Source organism: Tupaia chinensis, unplaced genomic scaffold (assembly GCF_000334495.1).
Source record: "Tupaia chinensis unplaced genomic scaffold, TupChi_1.0 Scaffold000077_1, whole genome shotgun sequence".
NCBI classification, from domain to species: domain Eukaryota; kingdom Metazoa; phylum Chordata; class Mammalia; order Scandentia; family Tupaiidae; genus Tupaia; species Tupaia belangeri.
In genome coordinates this window covers 138,241-163,446 of record NW_006159538.1, presented here as the reverse complement: position 1 = coordinate 163,446, position 25,206 = coordinate 138,241, and the positions used below count along the sequence as shown (strand labels likewise).

Sequence of the window (25,206 nt, the reverse complement as noted above, 5' to 3'; positions counted from 1 at the left end):
CATTCCCTGGATCCCCCAGGGCACTGTGCAATGTAGCAAAGGAATAAGGAGAGGAGGGAGTCTCAAAATGCCCTAATTTCAAGTCCAGACTAGATTTTTTTTTTTTTTTTGCCAGAGGGCATGTGCAGTAGCTGGATAAAGAAGAAAAGGGGAAAGCATCTCCCATGAGGAATGGTCACGCTGCAACCTCTCCTCTCCATCCCATTGAGACCTTGAGCCTACACACAAACATGCCTGGTGTGTTTCTCAAGCTCAGGTCTGACACTCAAACTGCAGTCAGCCACAGGGGATCTAGTTGCCCCAACCACCAGGCCACAGAGCTGTTTTTTTTTTTTTTTTTTAAAAGGAAGGATTCTGAGGACCAGTAGATGGCGTAATGGTTACGTCACTGAACTCCCACATAATTGACCGTGGTTTGAGTCCCAGACCAGGCAGCTTAAAACTCACGCAGGGCATGTGTGCATGTGTACCCAAAATCCCAAGAAGAAAATGGAGAGAAGATTGCAGTATGATTATCCTCCCAAGGGGTGATTGCTTGCTTTCTGTCGCCTCTGGTAAATGCATGTGCCCTATAGCAAAAAAATCTCTTAAAAAAAAAAAAAACAACAAAAAACAAAGGATTCTGTTATAAAATATAAATTTGGAACCTCGTTCGTCCTCTAGTTCTGATGGCAGGAACCTGGAGCACTTAAGATGCAAGATCCTGATCCTTTCGAACTCCAACCCTGAACACAGGCCCACCTGGTGTGACGATACCAGAGGGAGTGCATGGGGAGAAGGATGAAGTCAGACTTGTCCTGAGGGAAGGGAAACGCATGGTGTGGGTGCAGAGGAGGGGGAGGCAGGGCAAGGCACAGCCAAACGGGAGGTGGTCACTGCCTTGTGGATGCCTTCCGACCAGGCTCTCAGTGTTCCAGGCCTGGGGATCCGCATCCTGTACGTGTATCTATTTCCCTGCTGCACACCACCCTCAGGAACAGGAAAGGGGGAGCTAGTACGGTGAGTTTATTGTCCCATCGCTTCACTGAATGTTTACACTGATGAGCACCAGAGCAAGCTGGGCTGCTGGGGCTGTGCACGGGCCAGGCCAAGGAGCCTGTCTCACGCCAACCTCCTGATGCCTGGGCTGGGTTAGAGCTCACATAAGGTGCTTTGACTTCTTCTGCAGACTCTCGGTGATGGAGGCTAGAATCGTCTTGTCTTCTTTGTCTGAAAGAGCAAAGCAAGTATCTGTTAGTGTTAATGAGGCTGGGGCCCAGGAAATTCCAAACTGCTGAAGTTGGAGTTGCTACACGGGAACCAGAGACTAGACTCTGGAACTCTTGATCCTGGGTTGGCCGAGTGTGTGGGGCCAGTATCTGCTAGGCATGGCGCCAGACATTTCCACGCACGATCTCATTTAAGCCTCGCAGGCTGTGAAGTAGATGAGCCTGTGAGGTTTCAGAGAGGTGGTTTGCCAAGGTCACATGGCTGGTCGGTGGTGCAGCCAGGGCCCTGGGCCCGTGTTTAAATCAGAGTTGTCAGAGATTTCTCTAGCCATGGAACGAGAGCTGGCTGGCTACCACGGTGCCGTCCCTAGCCTCACTATGTTACACACTTCGGCAGCCACTTTGGAGGCATCGTCTCGGTGCCAGGCACTTAGCTGAACGCTTGAGAGACAGAGCAACAGGACATGGTTCATTCCCCAAACGAAGGCATCTCTAACTGGATGGAAAAGTCTGTCACCATGGAGACCACAGCAATGGCGTGTCCTGGAGGTTCAGGAAGTACAGAGAATGAGGCTGGAGAGGCAGGGGAGGAGGAGCTCACTTGCTTGGGATTTTCCCCTGGAGGTCAGGGGAAATTTATAGGAGAATTAAAGTAAGAAGGAGCAAGGTAGGTTAGCTTGCAGTAATGGCGTAATGGTTACGTCACTGAGCTCCCACATAATTGACCATGGTTTGAGTCCCGGACCAGGTGGCTTAAAACTCACGCAGGGCATGTGTGCGTGTGTACCCAAAATCCCAAGAAGAAAATGGAAAGAAGATTGCAGTGTGGTTATCCTCCCAAGGGGTGATTTCTTGCTTTCTGTCTCCTCTGGTAAGTGCATGTGCCCTATAGCAAAAATCTCTCAAAAAAAAAAAAAAAAAAAAAAACCAAAAAAAAAAAAAAAACCACAAAAAAACACATAAAGGATTCTGTTACAAAATATAAGTAAGTATTTGGAAGCTTGCTTGTTTAAAGTTTGCACTGCCAGCTATGAACCTATGAAGACAGGACCCTGTGGGAATGAAATATTCCTCCCACCCTGTGCATACACATGGGCAGAAATGGGGCATGCATGACCAAGAGGAAGAGATGCCTTCAGTCCTCCCCATCTGTGCTTTCCATAGGCCTTATTTTAGACCAGTAGTTTTCCATCTTGATTGCACATCAGAATCACTTACGATGTTTTGTAGTTTTTAAAATTTATTTAAAAAAATGTTTTTGTTTTTGTTTTTGTTTTTAGGTTTTTACCTTAGGGGGTGTGTATTCGCTGGGGAGAGAGAAAGAGATGGTGAGAGGGAATGTGAGAAATCATCCCTGGGGGGGATGGTTATGCTGCAATCCCTTCTTCATTCTCCTCTCAAAATCTTGGGCACATACATGTGCCCGGTGTGATTTTCAAGCCACTGAGTGTGGGACTTGAACTGCGGTCAGCCATGTGGGAGTCCAGCGAAGCAACCACTATGCCATCTGCTGGTCCCTAGATTTCTTTTTTTTTTTTTAAGAATTATTTTATTTAAATTAATCTATCTATCTATCTATAGCTATCTATTTTAATAATAAGGAACAGAGTGAGAATGAGAGAAAGAGAGAGGGAAAGTGAAAAAGCAAGCCACCAGGTCTGGGACTCAAACTTCGGTCGGCCATGTGGGAATCCAGTGCTCTTAACCACCGCACCACCTGCCCCCATAGATTTCTTTAAAAAATTTTTGTTGTTACAGAATCCATGTGCTTGCCAGAGAGAGAGAGAGAGGGAAGGCAGAAAGCACTCCTTTGTGGGGGGAGATCAGAGCAATCTTTTCTTCATTCTTTTCTCAGGATTTTGGGCACACACACACATTTAGAATGTTTTTCTTTTCTTTAAAGAATTATTACGGTTTTAAAATTTACTATAAGGCGCATGCACCCACCAGAGAGAGACAAAAAGAGAGAAGGAAAGTGAGAAGGCAAGCTCTCAGGTCCAGGACTGCACCCACAGTTGGTCATGTGAGAGTCCAGTGTCCTAACCAGCATGCCACCTGCTGGCCCCCCTTGGCATGTATTTTAAGCCACCAGGTCCAGGACTGAAAACATGCAGTCAGCCATGTGGGATCTGGTCACTCTAACCACCATGACGCCTGCTGGCCTGACACGGATTTCCTTCAGCACTCTGCCAGGGAGATTGTGGTTGGTGAATCTGGTTTAGGCCTGATCACTAGTGTCTTTTTAAAGGTGGATCCAAGCCGCCAAGAGTTGCAACCACATATAGGGGTCCCAGTGTCCAGGGGCCTGGCACATAACACAATACGGGGATGGGGGGCACTAAGAACTGTGGCCAGTTAAGAATGCTTGCCCTACTGGATGGCAGGATAAATCGGGAACAGTACCAGCCAAATGAAGAGAGTGACTAATGGCCCCAAGACGACCATTGCACCTCTGCTCCAGAGACACGCCTCCCCACCCGGCCCTGCCGAGCCCCGGCGCCCTCACCGTAGACTGTGAGGGTGCAGCTGCTGCGGTCCTTGCCCAACTCGTTCTCCACCAGCACGCTGTACTCGCCGCTGTCCTTGAGCGTGCAGGTGGGGATGACGAGGGTGCACACGCCACTGGTGGAGTTGTACCAGAACTTGGAGTTGGCGGTGATGTTGACGTCACCCTTGTAGAGGGTCACCGTGGGCCGCGGGTTCCCAAGGAAGGCACAGGTCATGGTGCAGTCCTGGCCGCGGAGCACTGTATGTGGCTTGAGCGGGGTCAAGAAGCGCGGTGCCTGGCGCCAGTCCTTCTGCTGGTAGGGCTTCAGTTTGGCACTCAGGTCCTCAACTGCATGGCAGGGTGGGCGGTGAGTGTAACCCACAGTCACCACTCACTACCCTGGTGTCAGAGCTCAGAAGGTTCCCTGGAGACCTCGGTTCCCTGGAATCCCTAAGACCTGGGTCAGACTCCCAGACACCATCAACTCATGAGGACCCAACATTATGTTGGCTCTCCTACGGGTTCTCTGCCCCACCTCAGACCCTCCCCCTTTCCGTGCAGAGTTCTATGACTCAAGCCAGGTGCCCAGACTTGGGGTCCTAAATGTGTTTCCAGCGTCAGCTTTCCAGACTCAAGGCACCGCAGAGTTTACCCCGGTCTTTAACTCCCAGCTTCAAGCTTCCCTATGTAATTTCAGCTTCCAAGGTCTTCTCTCTCTCCCACGTGTTCCCTTCTTTCTAGCTTCCGGATGCTATCCTCACCCTTAATCCCTTCCCTGGAAGGCATCCCTGCCCCGGAGTCCCTCCCCAGCCCTCAGTCCTCCCCTTGGAGAGGGTCCCTTTGGTGTTCTAACATCCATCCATCCCTCCTTGTTGCTCCACAGATATCTGTATGGCAGGGTGGGCGGTGAGTGTAACCCACAGTCACCACTCACTACCCTGGTGTCAGAGCTCAGAAGGTTCCCTGGAGACCTCGGTTCCCTGGAATCCCTAAGACCTGGGTCAGACTCCCAGACACCATCAACTCATGAGGACCCAACATTATGTTGGCTCTCCTACGGGTTCTCTGCCCCACCTCAGACCCTCCCCCTTTCCGTGCAGAGTTCTATGACTCAAGCCAGGTGCCCAGACTTGGGGTCCTAAATGTGTTTCCAGCGTCAGCTTTCCAGACTCAAGGCACCGCAGAGTTTACCCCGGTCTTTAACTCCCAGCTTCAAGCTTCTCTATGTAATTTCAGCTTCCAAGGTCTTCTCTCTCTCCCACGTGTTCCCTTCTTTCTAGCTTCCGGATGCTATCCTCACCCTTAATCCCTTCCCTGGAAGGCATCCCTGCCCCGGAGTCCCTCCCCAGCCCTCAGTCCTCCCCTTGGAGAGGGTCCCTTTGGTGTTCTAACATCCATCCATCCCTCCTTTGTTGCTCCACAGATATCTGTACCCCCCCCATCTTCTCGTTAGTCTCCCCTCTCAAAGTATCCTGAAGATATCCCCTCCTCTGGGCTTCCCTAACATCTGCTCCTCTCCCCAGTGTTCCAGAGGTTAAACCCCCACCTCCAAGGTTCTCTGGTTTCATCTCACCCTTTGGGTACCCCTGGTGACGTCCCTTCTATAAGGGCTCCCAGCCTTAACCTAAACCCTCCAGTCCCCCACTCACTCTGGTCCTTATTGACCAGCCAGGTGTCCTTGGAGTCGAGCGGGTCACTGTCGCCGATTTCATTCCGAGCCACCACTCTGAAGTAGTACTTCCTGCCTGGGAGCAGGCCGGTCACTGTGTACTTGTTGCTGAAGACATGGTCGGCGGCTGTGAACCAGGTGGCGGTGCTGGCATCCCGCTTCAGGATGACGTAGTGGGCTTCACTGTCCTCCTGTACGTCGGGGCTGTGGTTCCAGGTCAGAGTCACCGTGTTGGGGACCTCCTCAAACAACTGTAGGTTTGTTGGGGGTCGGGGAAAATCTGGAACAGTCGGAACATCAGTGACTCTGGAGGGCCTGAGGAGTCGTGCCTCCACCTACCCCCCTGCCTAGCCTGTGGGAAGGTGGGGGAGAGCAGGTTGCTTCTGCGAGCCCTGGGCAGCTGGTGTCTTGGAGTCAGCAAAGTTGCTCTGAGGTGCTGCTCCGCCGTTTACTGGCCCTGTGACTCTGGGCAAGTGACTGGCCATTTCCGAGGCCCATTCTCAGTTGCAAAATAGCTACAAGTCTGTTTCACAGGAATAGTGGGTTAAGTTCCTGGCATGTAGTTACTGCTCAGAAGAGGTTCAGCCCTTCCCACTTTGGGGGTTTAGAGCTTTATTATAAAGCTTCTAGCCCTCTCTAAGAGGTCACCTTAATTTTATTTTTAAAAGGTTTTTGCCTTAGGGTGCGTGGATTTGCCAGAGAGAGAGAAAGAGAGAAAGAGAGAGAGAGAGTGAGAGAGAGAGAAAGACAGTGAGAGGGAAAGTGAGAAATCATTCCCCAGGGGTATGGCCACACCACAATCCCTTCTCCATTCTCCTCCCGGGATCTCGAGCATGCATTCACATGCACCCAGTCTGAGTTTGAAGCTACTGGGTCCGGGATTCAAAACACAGTCGGCCATGTGGGTGTTCAGCGACATAACCACTACAACAGCTGCCGGTCCGAGCCTTCATTTTGAACGATTTATCCCCATCTGTCTCTCCTGTCTTTCACCACTCTCTTCTTTCCCTGGTGACCATACTTCGCTACTCTAGGGCACGGCTTCTCCGTAGAAGGAACTCAAGGAGCAGTGAGAAGCTATGTTCTGGAGGGTCTAGGATGGCTTCAGAGGCCTCTGCTTGCTGCCTGTACCTGCCACTCGCACGCGGATATCGTAGTGCGCCTCTCCGAACTCATTCTGGAGCTGGATTCGGTACACCCCTGAGTCGGAGCGCTTGGTGCTGTTGATGAGGAACTGGGAGTGGTTTTTGCCCTTGGTGATGGTTTCTCGGCCCTTGGTGGGGATGCCATCTTTCTGCCAGATGACGTCGGGTGGTGGGGAGCCCTGAGTGACAGGAGGTGGCACCATCAGTTAAACAGATGGTGTCGAGCAGTCCCCTGCCAGGTTCTAGTGACAGGAATCTGGTGAGGGGCACAGCCAGAGGCAGAGACCATGAAGGCTGCGACAGCCTCTTGGTCATGGGGAGGACACGGGGGAGCCAGGGTCAGAAACGACTCACGGAGAAGGCTGCGTGGATGCAGAGGGCCGTCCCAGCACGAACCACCATGTGACTCTTCAGCCGGGCACTGAGGTCAAACTTGGGGGCCGCTGAGACAGGAGACAGAGGTGGGTCAGTGATCCTCTTTCAAGAAAACCTCTGTCGAGCCTTCCCTTCAAAGCCTTTGCCAGCCTCTTCTCCTCATGCCCCATTCCAGGCCACCGGGCAGCCCTGCACCTGTGAAATTCTTTCTTGTGTTCTCAGCCATCTGCCCCCGCTAGCATGAAAGACCCTGGCAGGCAGGCCCTGTGCATTTGTTTCTATCTCCTGAACTCTGCCCTGGGCACACACAGAGGGTACCATTGGGCACACAGGGTGTCTTTTCTTTTTCTTTTTTTTTTTTTAAACCAGTGCTGCTCTTGGGGTCACCCCCAGCTCTGTCGAAACACCAGTGTGAAGATTTTTCTGGATCCATTTCCCCCTGTGGGATGAGGCACCAGAGAGGAGAGTTTGGAACTAGGCTGTTGCTCCAACCCCCCAGCCCTTTCTGCATTCTCACCTGGTGGCGGCATGGCACGAACCCCCTCATCGAGCTCCACAGGCTCCCCGACCCCAGCCTCATTCACAGCCCGAATTCGGAAGAAGTATTTCTGCCTCTCAGTGAGGCCTCCCACGGTGTAGCAGGTGCCCGAGATGGGGATCTTTGAGCACTTGGACCACTCCTTGGAGTCTTCAGCCCGCATCTCAAGGATGTAGCCAGAGGGTGGGTCTCCCTCCGCAGGCTCGCGCCAGGCCAGGGAGATGCTGGAGTTGGAGGAATCAGACACGTGCAGGCCCTGCACCAGGCCTGGAGGTTCTGGGGTAGCATGGACATCTAGTCAGCCCCTGGACTTACTCCCACTGAACCCCAAGCCTCCCTACTCTCAGTGCTCCTGAACCCCTGACCTTTCATCACGTTTACCTCCAGCTCCCACAGTTAACATCATCAGTCCCCAGCCTTGCACACCCAACGACCTCTAAGTTCAATTTGCTCACTGACGCAACACTTGCTCCCTTAAAGTCAGTACCTTTCAAATTTAATGTACCCTACACATGCAAACCCTCTCTATAAAACTTGGGGCTGGCAGGTGGCATGGTGGTTAGAGCACTGGACTCCCACATGGCCAACTGTAGTATGAGTCCCGGACCTGGGTGCTTGCTTTCTCACTTTGTCTCACGTTTACCTCCAGCTCCCACAGTTAACATCATCAGTCCCCAGCCTTGCACACCCAACGACCTCTAAGTTCAATTTGCTCACTGACGCAACACTTGCTCCCTTAAAGTCAGTACCTTTCAAATTTAATGTACCCTACACATGCAAACCCTCTCTATAAAACTTGGGGCTGGCAGGTGGCATGGTGGTTAGAGCACTGGACTCCCACATGGCCAACTGTAGTATGAGTCCCGGACCTGGGTGCTTGCTTTCTCACTTTGTCTCTCTAGTGAGCACATGTGCCCTTTAGCAAATAACATAATAATAATAAATTAAATCAAGTAAGACAAAACAAACTGCAGCCTTTAACCCTTCGCTGCATCCATTTATAGGTGGTACCTCCGCCTTACCTTGTACACTGAACACCTCCAAACCATCTACCCAACACCCTGAACAATCCTCAACACGTCTCTGCTACCTCATCTAAACAGAAATCCCCAAAGCTTGATAAAAACTTCCAGCCATCACCTCCTTGCTGTCTCCAACTCTCAATCTCTATTTGCCGTCTTTCTCTCGAGCCTGGAAGCTTCGAGAGAGTGGACACTATGTGACCCCTCCTGTCAGGGGAGGGATTCTCTCTCCACTCCGAATGGGTGAATTCCATGCTTTGCGGGGCCTGGCAGCCCCCTACTCACTGACGGGATCCTTGGCCACCACTGAGCTGGATGGCATACTGGGCTGTCCAGGGCCTGCCTTATTCACAGCCACAACTCGGAATTCATATTCCGTGTCCTCCAAGAGACCATCCACAGTGTACTTGGTGCCTGAAATGGGAAGATAGGGCTTGTGAGGGCAGGCGTGTCCGCCGGGTGAGAGACTGAAGAGTGATCGACTGGGGAAGAGGAGGTTGCAGGGTGCTGTGAAGGACCCAAAATAGTTGGAGAAAGGGTTGTGTCGGAGTAGCAAAGAGGCCTCAGCAAGACCTCTTTTGGTCCCTCCTGGGTCTCTGTCCCTAGACCCTCACCCTGAATGGGGTCCTTGTTGACTGGCACCCACAGGTTGCTGCCTTTCTTTCTTCGCTCTACAATGTAACCAAGCACTGGGGCTCCCCCATCCTGGGTGGGGGCATTCCATGTGATGGTCACAGCCTCTTTGGTCACATCAGTCACTTGAGGCTGAGAGGCAAGACCTGGGGGCTCTGTTGGGGACAGAAAGAGGGCAAAGGTTAGGAGGGGAGCATGTAGACAATTGTCCACCCCACGCTGACCTCTGTCTGCTCCCCTTGCAAAATTCAAACCAATCATTCTATTACTATTATTATTATTATTTCTTTTTTTTAGTTGACTAGAAGTCAGGAACACTTGCTGGAGAGACACAGAGAGAGAGTTGGAAATCGAGAAAACACTCCTCATGGGGGATGGCCATGCCACAGTCCCTTCTCCATTTCTCCTTTTGGGATTTTGGGCATACACGCATACGTGTTCAGCGTTTTTTCAAGACACCAGTTTCAGGACTCACACTGAACAATCAGCCACGTGGGATCCAGTTGCCTTAACCACCAGGCCACCAGCTGGCCCTCAAGTCAATGATTCTTCACTTTGTTGTACGCTAGTATCAAGTAAGGATTAAATAAAACCCACCATGGAACCAGCAGTTGGAGTAATATCTATGTTGCTGGACTCCCATGTAGTAGGCTGCGGTTCGAGTTCCGGGCCCAGTGGCTTAAACTCATGCCTGGTGCGTGTGTACCCAAGATCCCGTGAGGAGAATGGAGGAGAGGGGATTGTGGCATGGCCATCCCCCTGGGAGGTGATTTCTCGCTTTCTGTCTCTGTTTCTCTCTGTCTTTCTGGCAAGCGCATGCATCCTATAGCAAAAACCTCTCAAAAGAAAAACATCCTGTAGCAAAACCCTCTCAAAAGAAAAAAAAACAAAAAAAAACCCCAAAACAAACAAACAAACAAAAGAAAACCACCATAAAAACCCTCAAACTATCTGGGTTCTATTTCAGATATTTTAATTTAATTAGCCCAGAGTAGAGAGGAACAAGCTTCAGTCATTTTAAAAGTCTATTCATTTCTCTCTTCCATGAGTGAAAGGGAGAGAAAGAGAGAGACTGGCACCCAAGAGGGTCCTCATGCCGCGATCCATCCCCAGCCAGCCCTGGGCCACAGGTGCATGTGCAGCCCCACTCCACATGCCCAGGGAGGTCTCCAGATGTAAGCCTGGAACCCTTCCATGTGGATCAGCCTCATTAAGCATTGCATTTCACCTGTGCCAACACTTGGGCTCCTAGCATTTTTAAAAGGCCTTAAGTGATTCTCTGTGTGTGTTTTCTTTTTTTTGAGAGAGGTTTTTTTGCTATAGGGTGTGTGCACTCACCAGAGAGAGAGAGAGAGAGAGAGAGAGAGAGAGAGAAATCACCCCTCAGGGGGCATGGCCACACTACCATCCCTTCTCCTCTACTATCCTCTTGGGATCTTAGGCACACATATATATGTGCCCAGTGTGAGTCTCAAGTCGCTGGGTTGAGGACTTGAACTGTGGTCGACTATGTGGAAGTCCAGTGATGCAACCATTATGACATCTGCTGATCCCCCTTTTCTTTTGTAAGAGATTTTTGGTATAGGACACGTGCATGCACCAGAGAGACACAGAGAGATAGAAGGACAAAAAGTGAGATATCATCCTCCAGGGGGGATGGCCATGCCGCAATCCCTTATCCTCCATTTGCGGGATTTTGGACACACACATATATGCTCCTGGTGTGAAGTTTTAAGTTGTCTGGACTGGGACTTGAACTGCAGTCGACTACATGGGAGTCCAGCAATGTAACCATCACTCCATCTGCTGGTCCTAAGACCTGAAGTGATTCTAATGTGTAGCCAAGATTGAGAATCACAGACCCAAACTTTCCAACCTATGTGACCACCAACTCCACGGTTCTCAAACTACTGTCTCAACAACAGAGACAATAGAGCAGTTGGGAGAGATGTACCCCGTAATTAACAATCATAATGAAATTCCCAAGAGTTTTCTTGGGGAAAAGGTAGAGTGGTTCTGAAGCCAGACAGCGGTGCAGTAGTAACGCTGTGCTCTGTGAGGCCCACGCACACGAGCTTTCAGGTTTACTGCTGAAGACCTCACTGAGCACACCAGGCACGGGGGTGCCCATGATCAGGGGCTGGATGCGGCTGGGGGTGGGTCGCAGTGGAGAGACTCTCTGGGGTATTTTCTCTTTCTCTCTGTCTCTTGCTCATGAAAGAAAAAAAAAACCTTAAAAAAGTTGAGTGGATTCAAGGTTACCCCAAAAGTCACACCATGCTCACTTAGATTCCAGGATGATTTCTGGAATGGAGAAGGAACTGGAGTCGGTTCCCCCGGAGCTGTGCACATTCTGGATTTACCCATGGCAGTGTGTGTGCATGTGACCTGACTGGGGAAGGAGAATTCCTGCTTGGACTGATCTCCTCCTACTCTGGGATCAGACCATCTAGAGTGATGATTAGAGTGATGATTTTGTGGAATTCCACAGTGAGGGACACTGGGTGAAGGCCCCCACTCCAACCCCTGGGGTCCCCACCAAGCACTGGGCAAGCTCACGGACCTATGGGATTTCCTGCGAACACTTCGTCTGTCTCCAGCGGGTCGCTCACACCTTCCGAATTGACCGCCAGGATACGGAACTGGTAGGCTTTCCCCTCTTCCACCTTGTTGGTGGAGAAGTTGGTGACCTTGCCATCCACCTCGCCTATCTTAATCCAGGACTTCTTGCCGACCGCTCTGCGTTCCACTATGAACTGTGTCACAGGCCGCCCGCCATTGTCCTTCGGGGCCTTCCACTTCATGTGCACGCAGCTACCAGAGAGCTCCAGGAACTCCACCCGACCCTGTGGAGGCTTGGGACGGTCTGAGGAGAGAACAACTGTGGAATGAGGCTTTGGAGCAAAGGATCAGAGGGCCTCCTCCTCCTCACTGGAGGTCAGGCCACACTGGGCATGGATCCTTTGCCCTTCCCTGTGTCCACTACCCCACCTTCCAAGACTTGCCCAAGAGTTTAACCCTTGCTCCCTGAGCCTCCTGCCTGCTTAGGAATGGACCGAAGACCTAAGGGGCCCCTGCCTTAGCCGATCCTCCTGGGCCCCTCCAGACAAGTTCTCCTTTTCTGAGCTTCGGGAACAGCAGTGCCACCTGGCATCACAGTTTACCCTATAATTACACACCTGTCTATTGCTTTGATCTCTTTTGTGTTGAGGGACTGCTAGGGATACTTCACCGCTGTGTCCCCAGAACTAAGAACACACGTAGGTGCTTAGTCATGCTGCCGAAAACCAGACCTTCCACCCGGCAGCTGGATGGAAATGCCGGTGGAGGAGGCGGTGACAGCGTGTGTTGCACGTTGACTGTAAGTTCGTTAAGGCCAGCTCCTCACCTCTTTCCTTATCCTCCTGTTCAGACCCATCCCAAATTCTAGTCCTGTCGCCTGTTCCCTCTTTCTCTCCCCACTTATCCCCAACCCTATCTCACTTCGTACCTCTTCTATTTCACTTATAACTTACTACTCTCTCCAACGAACCTCACTTCCAGTTCTAAACTCCACCTTTTTTTCTCCTCATATCTTAAAGTTTTATTTTTTTTGTAATATTTGCCTCATATCTTAAAGTTTTATTTTTTTTGTAATTTTTGCCATCGAGTATGTACACACTTTCTCATGAGAAATCACCTCCCAAGGGGAATGGCAATGCCCCATCCCTTCTCCTCCATTCTCCTTTCAGGATTTTGGGCACACACACACACACACACACACACACGCATGCGTGCACGCATGTACCTGAAGTGATTTTTCAAGTCGATCGGCTTGTGGGGATCCACTCCTTGACCACCATGCCACCTGCTGGCCCTCTTTACCCTGATTTCAACCTTACCTCCAACCCTGTCCTCATCTCGAAGCCAATTACAATCACTTATGTAACGTATTTGAAGGTTGTGCTATGCACTTGGGGTGGATATTAGGGGGAAAATCACCCTGTTTCAGGTGAGCAATGAGGCTTAGAATGGTTCACTAGCCAGGCCAGGGCTTAGACGTTAGGAAGTCAGGAAGTGGGGGGTGGATATTAGGGGGAAAATCACCCTGTTTCAGGTGAGCAATGAGGCTTAGAATGGTTCACTAGCCAAGGCCAGGGACTTAGAAGTTAGGAAGTTAGGAAGTGGACTTCAGGCCGCCAAGCTGCCTTCCCCTCCCATTTCCAGCCCAAACCCCAAATCCATCCCCAGTCACCTCCTCAACCTGCCGCCCACACCCCAGCCCGGGCAGTGGCCTCAGACCAGCCCAGCTGGCCCTGCCCTCACCCAGCACGCTGAGGTGCAGGGTGGCTGTGGCCGAGCCGTGGTCGTTCTTCAGCTTGAGCAGGACCAGGCCGCTGTCCTCCCGAACGCATTTGGAGATGGTGAGCAGCGCCTGGTCTTCCCCGCGCTCCATGGACACACGCTCCTCCTCCGTCACCTCCACACCATCCTTGTACCACGTCACTTTGGGCAGCGGCTTTGCCCGGAAAGGCACTTTGATGTGGGCTGTGTGGCCCACCTTCACGGTCACTGGGTGCGCCGCCAAAGCCTCCAGTACGGACGGGTCGATCGTAGGGGGATCTGTGGGCCAGGAGGCAGGGAAGGCTCACCCTCCAGGATGGAGGGGACGGCAGGGTCGGGGAGGAGCCGGGAGCAGGCGGGAGGCTTGACCCGGACCGGCTGAGCTTCGTGCCCCTGACTGGGACCATACCTGCGATGAACATCGAGGCTTCGCTCTCCGCGCCCTTGGCCCGGAACGTGTATTTGCCCTCGTGCTCGGGGCCCATGTTGGGGAAGATGAGCTTGTGCACCGCACCCTGCTTCACGATCTGCACGCCCGGGAGGTCCGTGATCTGTGGGCGAGGGTGGGCGTGAGTGCCCGCGCGGCCCAGCAGGTCTCCTTCGCCCCCTCCCCAGCCCTGCCTCGGACCTCCTTGCCATCTTTCAGCCACACGCCCTCCACCTTCTCGTCATTCAGGACCACACACAGCTCCGCCGGGCTCCCAGTGGCCGCGTGCACATCGGACATCCCGCTCTTCACGGTGGCCAGACGCTCTGGGGAGAAGCGGGGGGTTGTGGAGCTGAAAGGGACGGTGGGGAAAGGACTCTTGCCTATGGCTGGGGGAACCATTAGAAGTGCCACTTTACAAAACCATGAGGAGCAGGTGGTTTGGCAAGAGTTAGTGTTAGCTACTGGGGGTGGTCAGTGGGGAACTGGAGCAGGCAGGAGGGGGTGGGGTGGGGAGAGGTCAGTGGCCCAGGAAACGGTGGCCGGGAAGACCAGGAGCTGGTTAATGAGGAGCTGGTAGTGGAGGATGCCAGCAGAGGGTTAGGGTGCTCAGTTGAAGAGAGAAGTAGTGGAGGGCAGGTGGTTAGTGGAGTCGGGATGTTTGGTGTGGTCGTGTTGCTCTGCGGGGTGCCAGGGCCATTGGGGAGGAGGGTGGTCAGGGTCAGTGGGCAATCGTCAGGGTTAGGGGGTAAGGGATGGTCCAAATCAGAACTGTGGGATAATTGGGGAGGCAGGGGACAGCCAGAGCCTGGAAGTGAGGGATGGAGCCTGGGAGATGGAGCGTGACCAGGGTCTAGGAGGGGTGGATTTTCAGGGCACGGGAGATCGGAGTGTGGCCAGATCACAGAGGGACACGTTGCTCCTGGGCTGGGGAAGGTCTGAGTCACAGGGGCAGGCCAGCGTCTACAGGAGAATGCCAGGGTCAGAGTATTGTCAGTGGGCACTGATGGGGTGGGTGGGTACCCTCCACAGTCAGGATGGCAGTGCTGTAGTATTCGGTGGGGTCCCCGTCCTGCACGGCCACCACGGTGTACTCGCCACCGTCGCTGAGCTGCGCGTCCTCGATGACCAGCTCCGCGCGCTTGCCCTCGTGGCTCATGCTGTACTTGGTGCCGCGCTCCAGCAGCTGCCCGTCCTTCTTCCAGCGCAGCGTCACGTCCTTGGACGTCAGCTCGCACTCGAGGCACGCGCGGCTCTTCTCTTTCACGCGTACGTTTTTGAGGGTGCTCACAAACTTGATGGGGATGCCTGAGGAAAGACAAACACTTGGGCTTGCTCCCAAACCCCCACCTCCTTTTTCTGTAGCACATCCTATTCTGCTCCTCTTCTTGGCCCCAGAAAATGCAAAAACGGGGGCCACCAGGTGGTTTAGGCACTGAACTCCCACATAGCTGACCGTGACTCTACTGGAGTCCTGGACCTGGAGGCTTGCTTTCTCACTTGCCCCTCTCTCTCTGGTGAGCACATATGCCCTATAGCAAACTTAAAAAAATAAAATAAATAATTTTTGAAAAGAAAATGCAAAACCTTGTGATGTTGAATGTGTTTGTGTGCAAAATGCGCCCCATGGAAGTGCCTGACAGAGTCCCAGTTCTGCCCCTGACTTGCTGGTTAGTTGCACATAACTCCCTCATTCTGCATCTCAGTTTCCTCGTATGTAAAATGGATGGGAACTTTGACAGCAGCACAGTCAAGTTCTCCAACACCCCCTGGAGCTCCAGCCATACGTGCATCGTGCATCGTCTCTCTGGTGCCTGGGCCTTTGTACGAGCTGTTACTACTGCTGGGGGATGTTCTCTGCGCTCCCAGCTTCTTTGACACCCCTTTGGTTCTTTGTGGCGAAGCTTGGATATCACTTCATTCCAGGATTTCGAACATCGCTAGGTAGTGCCCTTCTTTGAGCTCCCACAGCCTCTGTCTCTCTCTACCACAGCAATGACGATTCCATGTGACACAGATCCCATATGTGACATGCTTGTCAGTGTACGCAGGATCATGTACACATCCCCAAACTAGGTACTTCAGAATGTGAGTGGTCAGGAGTGACACGGGTGTGCTATAACATGACACTGGAGCCGTAAAGGCTAATGATGTCTTGGGCTGTACTTCAGAATGTGAGTGGTCAGGAGTGACATGGGTGTGCTATAACATGACAAAGGCTAATGATGTCTTGGGCCGTGATCCAGCTCATAATAAGATTATAATGCATCTGAATCCCTGGCTTAAGTACTGCTATTCTAATTTCTTTTTACACCTGCCTCCCCCACCAGACTAAGTGCTAACAGAGAAGAGAACACAATATCTTTCTTTCTTTCTTTTTAAAGAGAGATTTTTTGCGATAGGTCATGTGTGCTCACCAGAGAGACAGAGACAGAAAGCGAGAAATCACCATGCAGGGGGTATAGCCACAATCCCTTGTCCTCCCTTCTCCTCCCGGGATTTTGGGCATGCATGCACATATGACCAGCACGAATTTTAAGCCACTGGGTCCAGGACTCGAACTGCAGTTGACTACATGGGAGCCCAGCAATGTAACCATCAAGCCATCTGCTGGTCTAAAGAACATGCTATCTTTCTAGTACCCATCACAGGACCTTGCAAAGAAGTGATGGCTGGCTGGCTGGCTGGCTGATTGGCCACATGGAGGTTGCTGTGGCATGAAGCCCACCCTCGAGGTCTTGCCCAACCACTCACGGTCAATAGTGAGCTGGGCCTTCTGTACCAAGTTCCCTGCCTCAGCAGAGAACTCGCCGCTGTCGCTGAGTCGGGCATCCTTAATCTTAAGCGTGTGGGTCAGACCGTCCTCGGACACCAAGATTTCATACTTGTCATCCCTCTTCAGCTCCTTCCCATTGAACTTCCACACAAAGTTGGGCTCTTTCTTGGAGAGGCGAACCTCAAACACAGCCGTCTGGCGCTCTGTTACCTTCAGCGGCTTCATCTCTCCCAAGAACTTCAATGGCTCATCTGCAGCAAAAGGTGGGAGGGACAGTCACTGGACTGTAGCCTTGTCCCTCCTGAGGGTAGGATGGTCAAGGGGCGTGGCTCTGAAGCCACTGGCCTCCTGCAGACTCCATTCAGAGACAAGCACCTTCCCTTTCATTTTGCTGTGAATCCTTTTTCCCTGGAACCCCCTCGTATGATGTTCGCATGGTCCCCTCTCCAGAGACAGGAACAGCAATTTAGGGAAGCACTCCACGTAGTGTTAGATATGTGCCAGACACTATTCTAGCCAACTTGTACATATTGATTCATCCAATTCTCATCTAGGTAGATTCTATGATTATTCCCCATTTTACAAATGGACAGAGGCAAAGAAAAGCTAAATAACTTGCCCTCAATCGCAAGCTCATAAGTAGAAGCTGGGATTTGAACACGAGTAGTTTAGCTCCAGTGTCTGGGCTATTAACCACTATACCACACTGCCCCATGGCACTTCTTTATCTTATACTCCTCTCTCTTATGTCTTGTGTTTCCCTCCTGCCTTAACTCCCATCCCCCGCAGTCCTTCACTGCAGAACCTCACTGACCTCTCCATGGATTCCATCCCTGCCTATTCTCCCTGGACCCTGGCATGTTGTGCTTGCATCCCCAGATGGTCACACTCATACCCAGCACAGTGAGCTCTGCACTCATCCGCTTATCACCCACGGCTAGGCTGTAGGTGCCGGCGTCATTCATGTTCACGTTGGTGATAACCAGCATGTACTTGGTGCCCATCTGCTTCACGTCGTACTTGCCCAGGGAGTACTGGATCCTCAGAGGCTCAGTCCCCTGCACCATGGAACAGGTAGGAAAGCTGATGAAAGGGTGTAAGAGGAGACTTCCAGAGCTCCCCATTCCCCAAAGCCAGCCTGAGCTGGAGGATGCATGTACACCCCTCTACACACACACGGGCCCATGATATCTCTAGCTTCATCATCAGCTTCATCATCTGGATTGTAGGATCAGGATTCCTGTTCCCCACAAGGTCCAAATTCTTAATGTGCTAAGTTCATTAGATGCTTTCTCTTAGAGGCACAGGTCTTCAGTGACCCCTCAGGACTGCCTCATCTAGTCTTCCAATGTGAAGATGTGTAGACGTAAGAATGGGCAGACTGACCCACAGAGAGAAGAATGTGATTATCTCAGGTCAAATGGCAAGGTGGTGGGACAGCTAGGAGTTCAGCCCAGCTCCCAGTCTCTTTCAACCACACCAGGAAGCATCCTCTTGCTAGGATAGAAGAGAGGTTATGGCTTATGGATAATGAGAGGCTTTGAGAAGGAGGGGATGCAGAGTGGAAATGATATTACCAGGGTGGCCCCCGGCTGGGTGCTCCCCTCTCACCTTGATCCATATCATCTTGGTGTTGGGGTCCTTTAGCTCCATGATGCAGTCAAAGACCACTGTGGTATCGATCTTGGTCTCTTTGTCTTCCAGGGGCTTCAGAATCCGGATGGGCTAGGAGGTTGTAATAACAAAGTAGAAGTGTCCACAGCATCTGGAGACTGTCCAGGCTGTGGTGGAGCCCTGTAAGAGTCTAGTAAGAAATGAACAGGCTCATTTGATAGCCCCACACCACCCTCACTCGCCCTATTGATCAAGTGCAAGATTTAGGAGGAGAGGAATATGATATGGGATGAGGAAGAAACCTATTCATAGGATGGTCAAGTCATCACATACCCGGGCCCATTGTACAGATGCTCTGATTTTTAGCATAGGTGCTTAATGTGAGTTGGTTGAGCGAATGAATACATGACAACAACACAGCCAAAAATGAAAGACGGGAGCATAACGCTCATTTTGCAGATGAAGAAACAAACTCAGAGACGCCCAAGTTCACATGCTAATAAGGGATTAGGATGGGATTTGAATCCAGGTCTGTCTGATTCCAAAGTCCATGTAAGCACAGTAGGGAGTGGTTAAGAGGAGGGGTAGAAGGCATGTGACTTGGTGACTTGCGTTCCCTTCCCTCTGCCGCAGTAGAGTATGGTTGTGAGTATGCATGGGTGCAGGGTGAAGAGACCTTGCCCCTGGCAGACACATGGTGCTGGCCTGCAGCCCTGCCCCCTGCTGGCACTGACCTCCACCTCCACTTTCTTCTTCATCTCCTTGAGCTTCTTGAGCAGCCCCCGGAAGTCGGTGAAACCATACTCCATGCAGACCTTCTCAAAGTCCTTCTTGGGCACCTTGGACAAAATCTCCAGCATCTCTTTCTCGTCTGTCACCTTCTGTTTCTTCTTGGGAGCAGGGGGAGCTCTGGGAGGAGGTGGAGACCAAGTTTGTACTCAGCATCTTTCTCTGAAGACAGAGGGAGCCTCTCCCAACCTGGAGATGCCCCTGCCTACTACATGGGTCCTTGGAACTCAGGGCCCGGTTGGAAGGACTTCGAGAGAGTGAGCAGACGGCACCTTGGACAGAGGGTGCTCTTAGTCTCACCTCTTCTTCAACATTTTTTTGAAATCCATTTTCTCTTGACCTGAGGACAGAGAGAAGGACAGAGTCAGATGGGGGCAGTCTGAACCCTGAGAAGAGAGGCCAGGAGGAGACTGACTCACCCTCTGTCACCAGCAAGGATATGGTGCAGATGGCATCTGCGTGGTCATTGCTGGCAATGCACTTGTAGTTGTCGGAGTCATCTGAGGTCAGTGGTTCCAGCTGGATCAGAGTCAGGCCATGGGTGGGAGAGGGAGGGGGAACCACAGGGAGATGATGTGTGAGACTGGGGAGGAGGGCTTTGATGTGTGAGCAGGCAGAAGCTCAGGGTAGGGCGCATGTGGGAAGGATGGAGCAGTTGCTATGACTTGGAGGTCCCAGGGGACAGACAGTGGGTATCGTGTTTGCAGCATTAAATCACCTGCTTCCCGTCAGACTCCCACCTGGGCTGTGAGTGCCAGGAGGCAGGGCCTGTGAGTTGTCACTCTAGCGGCTCTTGCACTGGGTTGAGTATTTCTTCGTTTAACACAATTTATTCCGGTGTACCAGGCAAAGGCTGAGTCCCAGACACACAGGACTGAGTGAGGTTCATTCAGTGCTGTCTGCATGGCACTCATGGACAGGAGGGCTCTTAGAAGCCAAGGTCTTAAATGCACTTGCCAAATGCATGAGCTGATGTGAGGGTCACCAGGACCAGGACTTGGGAGCAGTTTGTGTGTGCTGCGGGGGCTGAGAGTCCTGTAATAGGTCTTTGGGAGGAGAGGGAACCAACTTCTGTCTGTGGGGAAGGGGGTCACCTAACCAGGGACCCTCTTTGCCCTTTCCCCACAGAAGGACAGAACCCTAGTAATTATAGGGACAGGAGTAATTAGAGGTCTCGATCTTCCAGTGACTTTCCTCAAAGCATCTGGAGCCAGAGGTTGCAGGCGGGCAAGCCTGCTCTCAGGAAGTGACCCAGAAGCTGGTCAGAGCTCAGGATGACAGGCCTCTGCCAAGGCCCTTCTGAAGGTCTCCGCTCAGACTCTCAGTTCCTCCATATGATCCTCTCGCCCCAGTGCGGCTTCGCCCCACCCACTTTGGTCCCGCCCCTTCTAGGTACGCCCATCTCTTTGGGTTCGCGTGCCTTTTAGACACCCTCTCCCCCCTAGACCCGCCCCTCGCCTCTGTTTGGCCCCACCCCCTCATTAATTTTGGTCTCATTCTAGCAGCGCCTCAACTCCGGACTCCGCCTCTCTAATCCGGAGGTGCCCCTAGGGCGAGGGCGGCCTTGGCCCCACACCGGGTGGTGGCTCTCCTGACCTCGGGTCTCCCGGGTGACCAGACCCCGCACCTTCAGCACGTGCTCCTTGTTAATGCTGTCGTAGAACATCTTGGCGGACTCCTTGATGGGAATGCCGCTCTCCCTCTTCCAGGAGATGTTGGGCTTGGGGTTCCCCTGCACGCGGGCTCGGAACACGGCTTTGTCCCCTGCGGTGGCACAGTGCTTTTTCGTCTCTTAGCCTCCAAGCGAGACCCTCGGTCTGCTCCCCGCCTCCTCCCAGGGATCTGGGGCTGGCCCCCGGGCGGGGGAAGGTCCCCCAATACCAACACACAACGTCGGTGTATTGGGGAAGGTTGGAGGGTCGGGGTTGCTGCGGGACTGGGGAGGAAAGAGAAGCACGGGAGCGACGCACCCTCCGGGGAGGTGACCGGGTGAGGTTTCTCCACGAACTCAGGGACGCTCTCGCCCTCTGGGATGTTGGAACTCCGGGTCACCAAGCTGAAGAGCTCCACCGTGCTGGAGGACTTGCTGGTCACGACTTCCTCTGTGGGAGCAGACGAGAGGTCAGAATGGGCCAGGGGGTGCTCATCCCGGCCTGGAGGGCCGCCCTCGTCTTGAGGGGACAGCGGAGCATGCAAAGGAATGGCGTTTACAGCCCCTGGGGACAGGACCAGCATTGGTGGGCCGAGAAAGGGCCTGAGAGGTGGGCCACTGGGTATGGTTATGACAGATCCTAACCATTAGGGGATGCCAACTCTGCCCTCAACGTTCAATCACCTTCATTCGGGAAAGACTAATTTTATTTTTTATTTTATTAAAGGAGACTTCTCTTTTGGGGTTTTCTTGGTCTCTTGGGTTTATTTCCTAGAAGTTCTGGTCTCAGTAGTATTAAGAAGGGCGGAGCTTCCCTGCTTCTGCTGAGGTCTCAGCTCAGGCTTGGCTAGGCTGACGGGCACCTCTGGCACCTCCCGAGTCCTACATTCGCTGCCTTGGGGGGTGATCTTCAGTGAAGGATAGAATATTTCCCAGGCCAGTGGGGCTGATGTGGGAATTCCTTAACTAAAAGAGTGCTGATACCATTTTACATTTGGAAAACAACTTTTTACAGTATAAACTACAGAAAGTCTTGGCTGGTGAGTTATCGATAACAACCACGGTGATTCAAGGAGGGCTTGGCTTGTGTCAGAACTGTGCGAGGCACATATCAGAGACAATTGTATTTACTTCTCACGGCATCCCAGAGAAGTAGGTGCCTTTATTTATTTATTTTTTTTGAGAGATTTTATATATATATTTTTTTTTTTTGAAGAGGTTTTTGCTATAGGGCTCCTGTGCTCGCCAGCCAGACAGAGAGAGACAGATTGGTGGGCCGAGAAAGGGCCTGAGAGGTGGGCCACTGGGTATGGTTATGACAGATCCTAACCATTAGGGGATGCCAACTCTGCCCTCAACGTTCAATCACCTTCATTCGGGAAAGACTAATTTTATTTTTTATTTTATTAAAGGAGACTTCTCTTTTGGGGTTTTCTTGGTCTCTTGGGTTTATTTCCTAGAAGTTCTGGTCTCAGTAGTATTAAGAAGGGCGGAGCTTCCCTGCTTCTGCTGAGGTCTCAGCTCAGGCTTGGCTAGGCTGACGGGCACCTCTGGCACCTCCCGAGTCCTACATTCGCTGCCTTGGGGGGTGATCTTCAGTGAAGGATAGAATATTTCCCAGGCCAGTGGGGCTGATGTGGGAATTCCTTAACTAAAAGAGTGCTGATACCATTTTACATTTGGAAAACAACTTTTTACAGTATAAACTACAGAAAGTCTTGGCTGGTGAGTTATCGATAACAACCACGGTGATTCAAGGAGGGCTTGGCTTGTGTCAGAACTGTGCGAGGCACATATCAGAGACAATTGTATTTACTTCTCACGGCATCCCAGAGAAGTAGGTGCCTTTATTTATTTATTTTTTTTGAGAGATTTTATATATATATTTTTTTTTTTTGAAGAGGTTTTTGCTATAGGGCTCCTTTGCTCGCCAGCCAGACAGAGAGAGACAGAGAGACAGAAAGTGAGAAATCACTCCCCAAGGGGATGGCCATGCCGCAATCCCTTTTCCTCCATTCTCCTATCAGGATCTTGGTCACACATGCACACGCGCCCAGTGTGAGTTTTTAAGCCACTGGGCCCGGTACGTGAACCGCGGTTGACTACATGGGAGTCCAGCGACATAACCATTATGCTAACTGCTGGTCCCTTGAGAGATTTTTGCTATAGGGTGTGTGTGCTTTCCAGAGAGACAGAGACAGAGAGACAAAAAGCAAGAAATCACCTCCCAGGAGGGATGGCCATGTGGCAATCCCTTCTTCTCTGTTCTCCTCTTGGGATTTTGGGCACACACGCACACCTGCCTGGTCTGAGATTTAAACTCCAAGGTCTGGGACTCAAACCACTACATAGGAGTCCAGTAATATAACCATTATCCCATCTGCTGGTCCCTCTTTCTTTCTTTCCTTTTTTTTTTTTTTTTAAGAGATTTTTTGCTATAGGGCATATATGCTTGCCAGAGAGACAGAGAGAAGAAGTGAGCAATCTCCCCCCCCCCGGGGGGGGGGGGGGGGGAGATGGCCACGCCACAATCCCTTCTCCTCCATTCTCCTCTCAGGATTTTGGGCACACATGCACACATGTCCAACATGATTCTCAAGCTGCAGGTCTGGGACTCGAACCGTGGTCAGCCATGTGGCAGTCCAGTGCCTTAACCACTATGCCACCTGCTGGCCCAGTAGGTACCTTTCTTACTCCCACACATCTGTGGGCTGAGATGAAGCAAAAGTGTGAAGACGCTCCTGGCCTGCTTTCACATCGTGAGCAGAGGTCTCCGGCAGCGTGTGGGTGCACTTGCCTGCAGGTATCTTTTATTCAGCCCTACATCTAAAACTTGAAAGTTTCCACACACAAATTCAAATTTCTGGGTCCTCAGCCGATTTTCATAGTCCTATGTACCAACAGTTAGTGCAACAGGAATAGTGGTTACTCCTTTGGATGGGATATAGCCTCTTATTTTTTTCAAGCCTCCAGGTCCAGGATTTGAACTGTAGTTGGCCCCGTAGGAGTCCAGTCCGTGATGCCACCTGCTGGCCCAGGGTTATGTCTTCTCTTGATATGTGTCTTTCCCAACATTTACGTTCCCTGCCTGGGCCCTGGCCATCTTTTAATCACTCTCTTCACGACACATGTCTGAAATAGTCCGCTGGGCTCTGAGATCATTTGTCCAGTCTGCCCCGGGCCTGCCCTCCCTGAGTCTTGCCCCCAGGGGCTAAAGGCCCCGAAGCTTAGATCATAGTTTGTGTGTTCTCGTCATCTCTCACTGGAGCTCTGGTCTCCCTGTTCTGAAACGGAGCAGCGTCAGCATTACTCATCTGTAGGTAATGGTGACAGCCTTCCTCATCTCCCCCATGCCTGACATTCTGCCGGGGGATCCAGTCCGTTCATCTACATGCTCTGCTCCCTTAAGCAATGAAGAGTTTATCAGTCATTCACATACATCCACGGGACTGATTTTTCAGCTGTTTTCCTGGAGATCAGATCTGTGGGTGAACCTCCAGCTGGCGGAAGCTTAATCAAAGCCCAGATTAGAAGCACAGGTTGGGAGGGGGGTGCGGTTGGCATGTGGGTGTCTGAGGGGCCCATTAGTGGCAAGAAACGAGGCCGCCTAGGGGGTGATGTGGAGGAAGAAAGGCTGCCCCTTCCCGGTCCCTCCCTCGGCCCCATTCCACTTGCCTCCCACGATCTTGGTTGTCTGGGAGAAGGTCTGCACGTGGGTGGTGGAGCTGGAGAACTCCATGGACACGTGCTCCTGCAGCATCTGCTGGTGGTGAATGGTTGTCATGGTGACAGCAGGCGTGGGCACTCACCTGTGAGGACGGGAGGGGAGGAGGCTATGGAGGACCAGGGAGGGAGGAGGGAGATCCAGGGATGTTCTGTGTGTGTGGACACGACGGGAGGTGGGAGAGCACAGGAGGGCAAGGAGCGTGGCCAGGCAGCCCACCCCTACTTTCCCTGGCGGGTTACGAGGACCCGTGGGCCTGTCCTCTCCGTGAGTACCTCCAAACCATTCCAAGTTGTGGGAGGGTCAGATACAGGGCTTAGACTTACAGAGCCAACCAAGCAAGGCCCAGAGTGAGGTGTGGGTACCTACCAATAGCTAATAGAATGAAGGAGGCAACACGGGCATTTCATCAGGCGAGAAGAAGTCCGACCTCAGAAGGAACTTCCTGACTAAGCCCGACTGGAGGGGCCTGAGAAGGAAGCTGTGGAGCTTCTTTCTGGGCCCTGGGGACTCCTGACATTGTGAGTTGCTAAGATGGGTGACAATGCAGTTCTACAGCTATGCTTTCTTTCTTTCTTTCTTTCCTCTTTTTAGAGAGAGATTTTTGCTATAGGGCTAACGTGTGCTAGCCAGAGAGACAGAAAGTGAGAAACCCTCCCCCCAGGAGATATGGCTGCACCACAGTCCCCTCGCCTCCTTTCTCCTCTAGAGCTTTGGGGCATGTACGCACATATGCCTGGCCTAAGTTTCAAGCCTCTGGGTCTAGGCCTTGAACCATGGTTGGCTATGTGGGAGTTCAGCATCTTAACCACCATGCCACCTGA

The 25,206-nt window shown here is 52.1% G+C and overlaps 1 protein-coding gene across 1 annotated transcript; it reads right to left on the bottom strand.

Annotated features, from left to right (window-relative positions):
* Positions 1–1,051: 1,051 nt before the first annotated feature.
* Positions 1,052–24,442, bottom strand: IGSF22 (immunoglobulin superfamily member 22). The gene is made up of 22 exons (XM_006142469.1): positions 24,334–24,442; positions 20,978–21,109; positions 20,635–20,771; positions 19,427–19,526; positions 19,308–19,347; positions 18,953–19,127; positions 18,216–18,329; positions 17,500–17,662; positions 16,583–16,855; positions 14,852–15,136; positions 14,030–14,154; positions 13,811–13,952; positions 13,384–13,680; positions 11,642–11,944; positions 9,060–9,233; positions 8,731–8,859; positions 7,403–7,699; positions 6,865–6,953; positions 6,497–6,689; positions 5,346–5,645; positions 3,715–4,044; positions 1,052–1,209 (listed from the first exon to the last, which is right to left on the bottom strand). The coding sequence occupies exons 1-22, from the start codon at positions 24,440–24,442 to the stop codon at positions 1,139–1,141; spliced, it is 3,978 nt and encodes a 1,325-aa protein (XP_006142531.1). The 3' UTR covers positions 1,052–1,138.
* Positions 24,443–25,206: the final 764 nt, after the last annotated feature.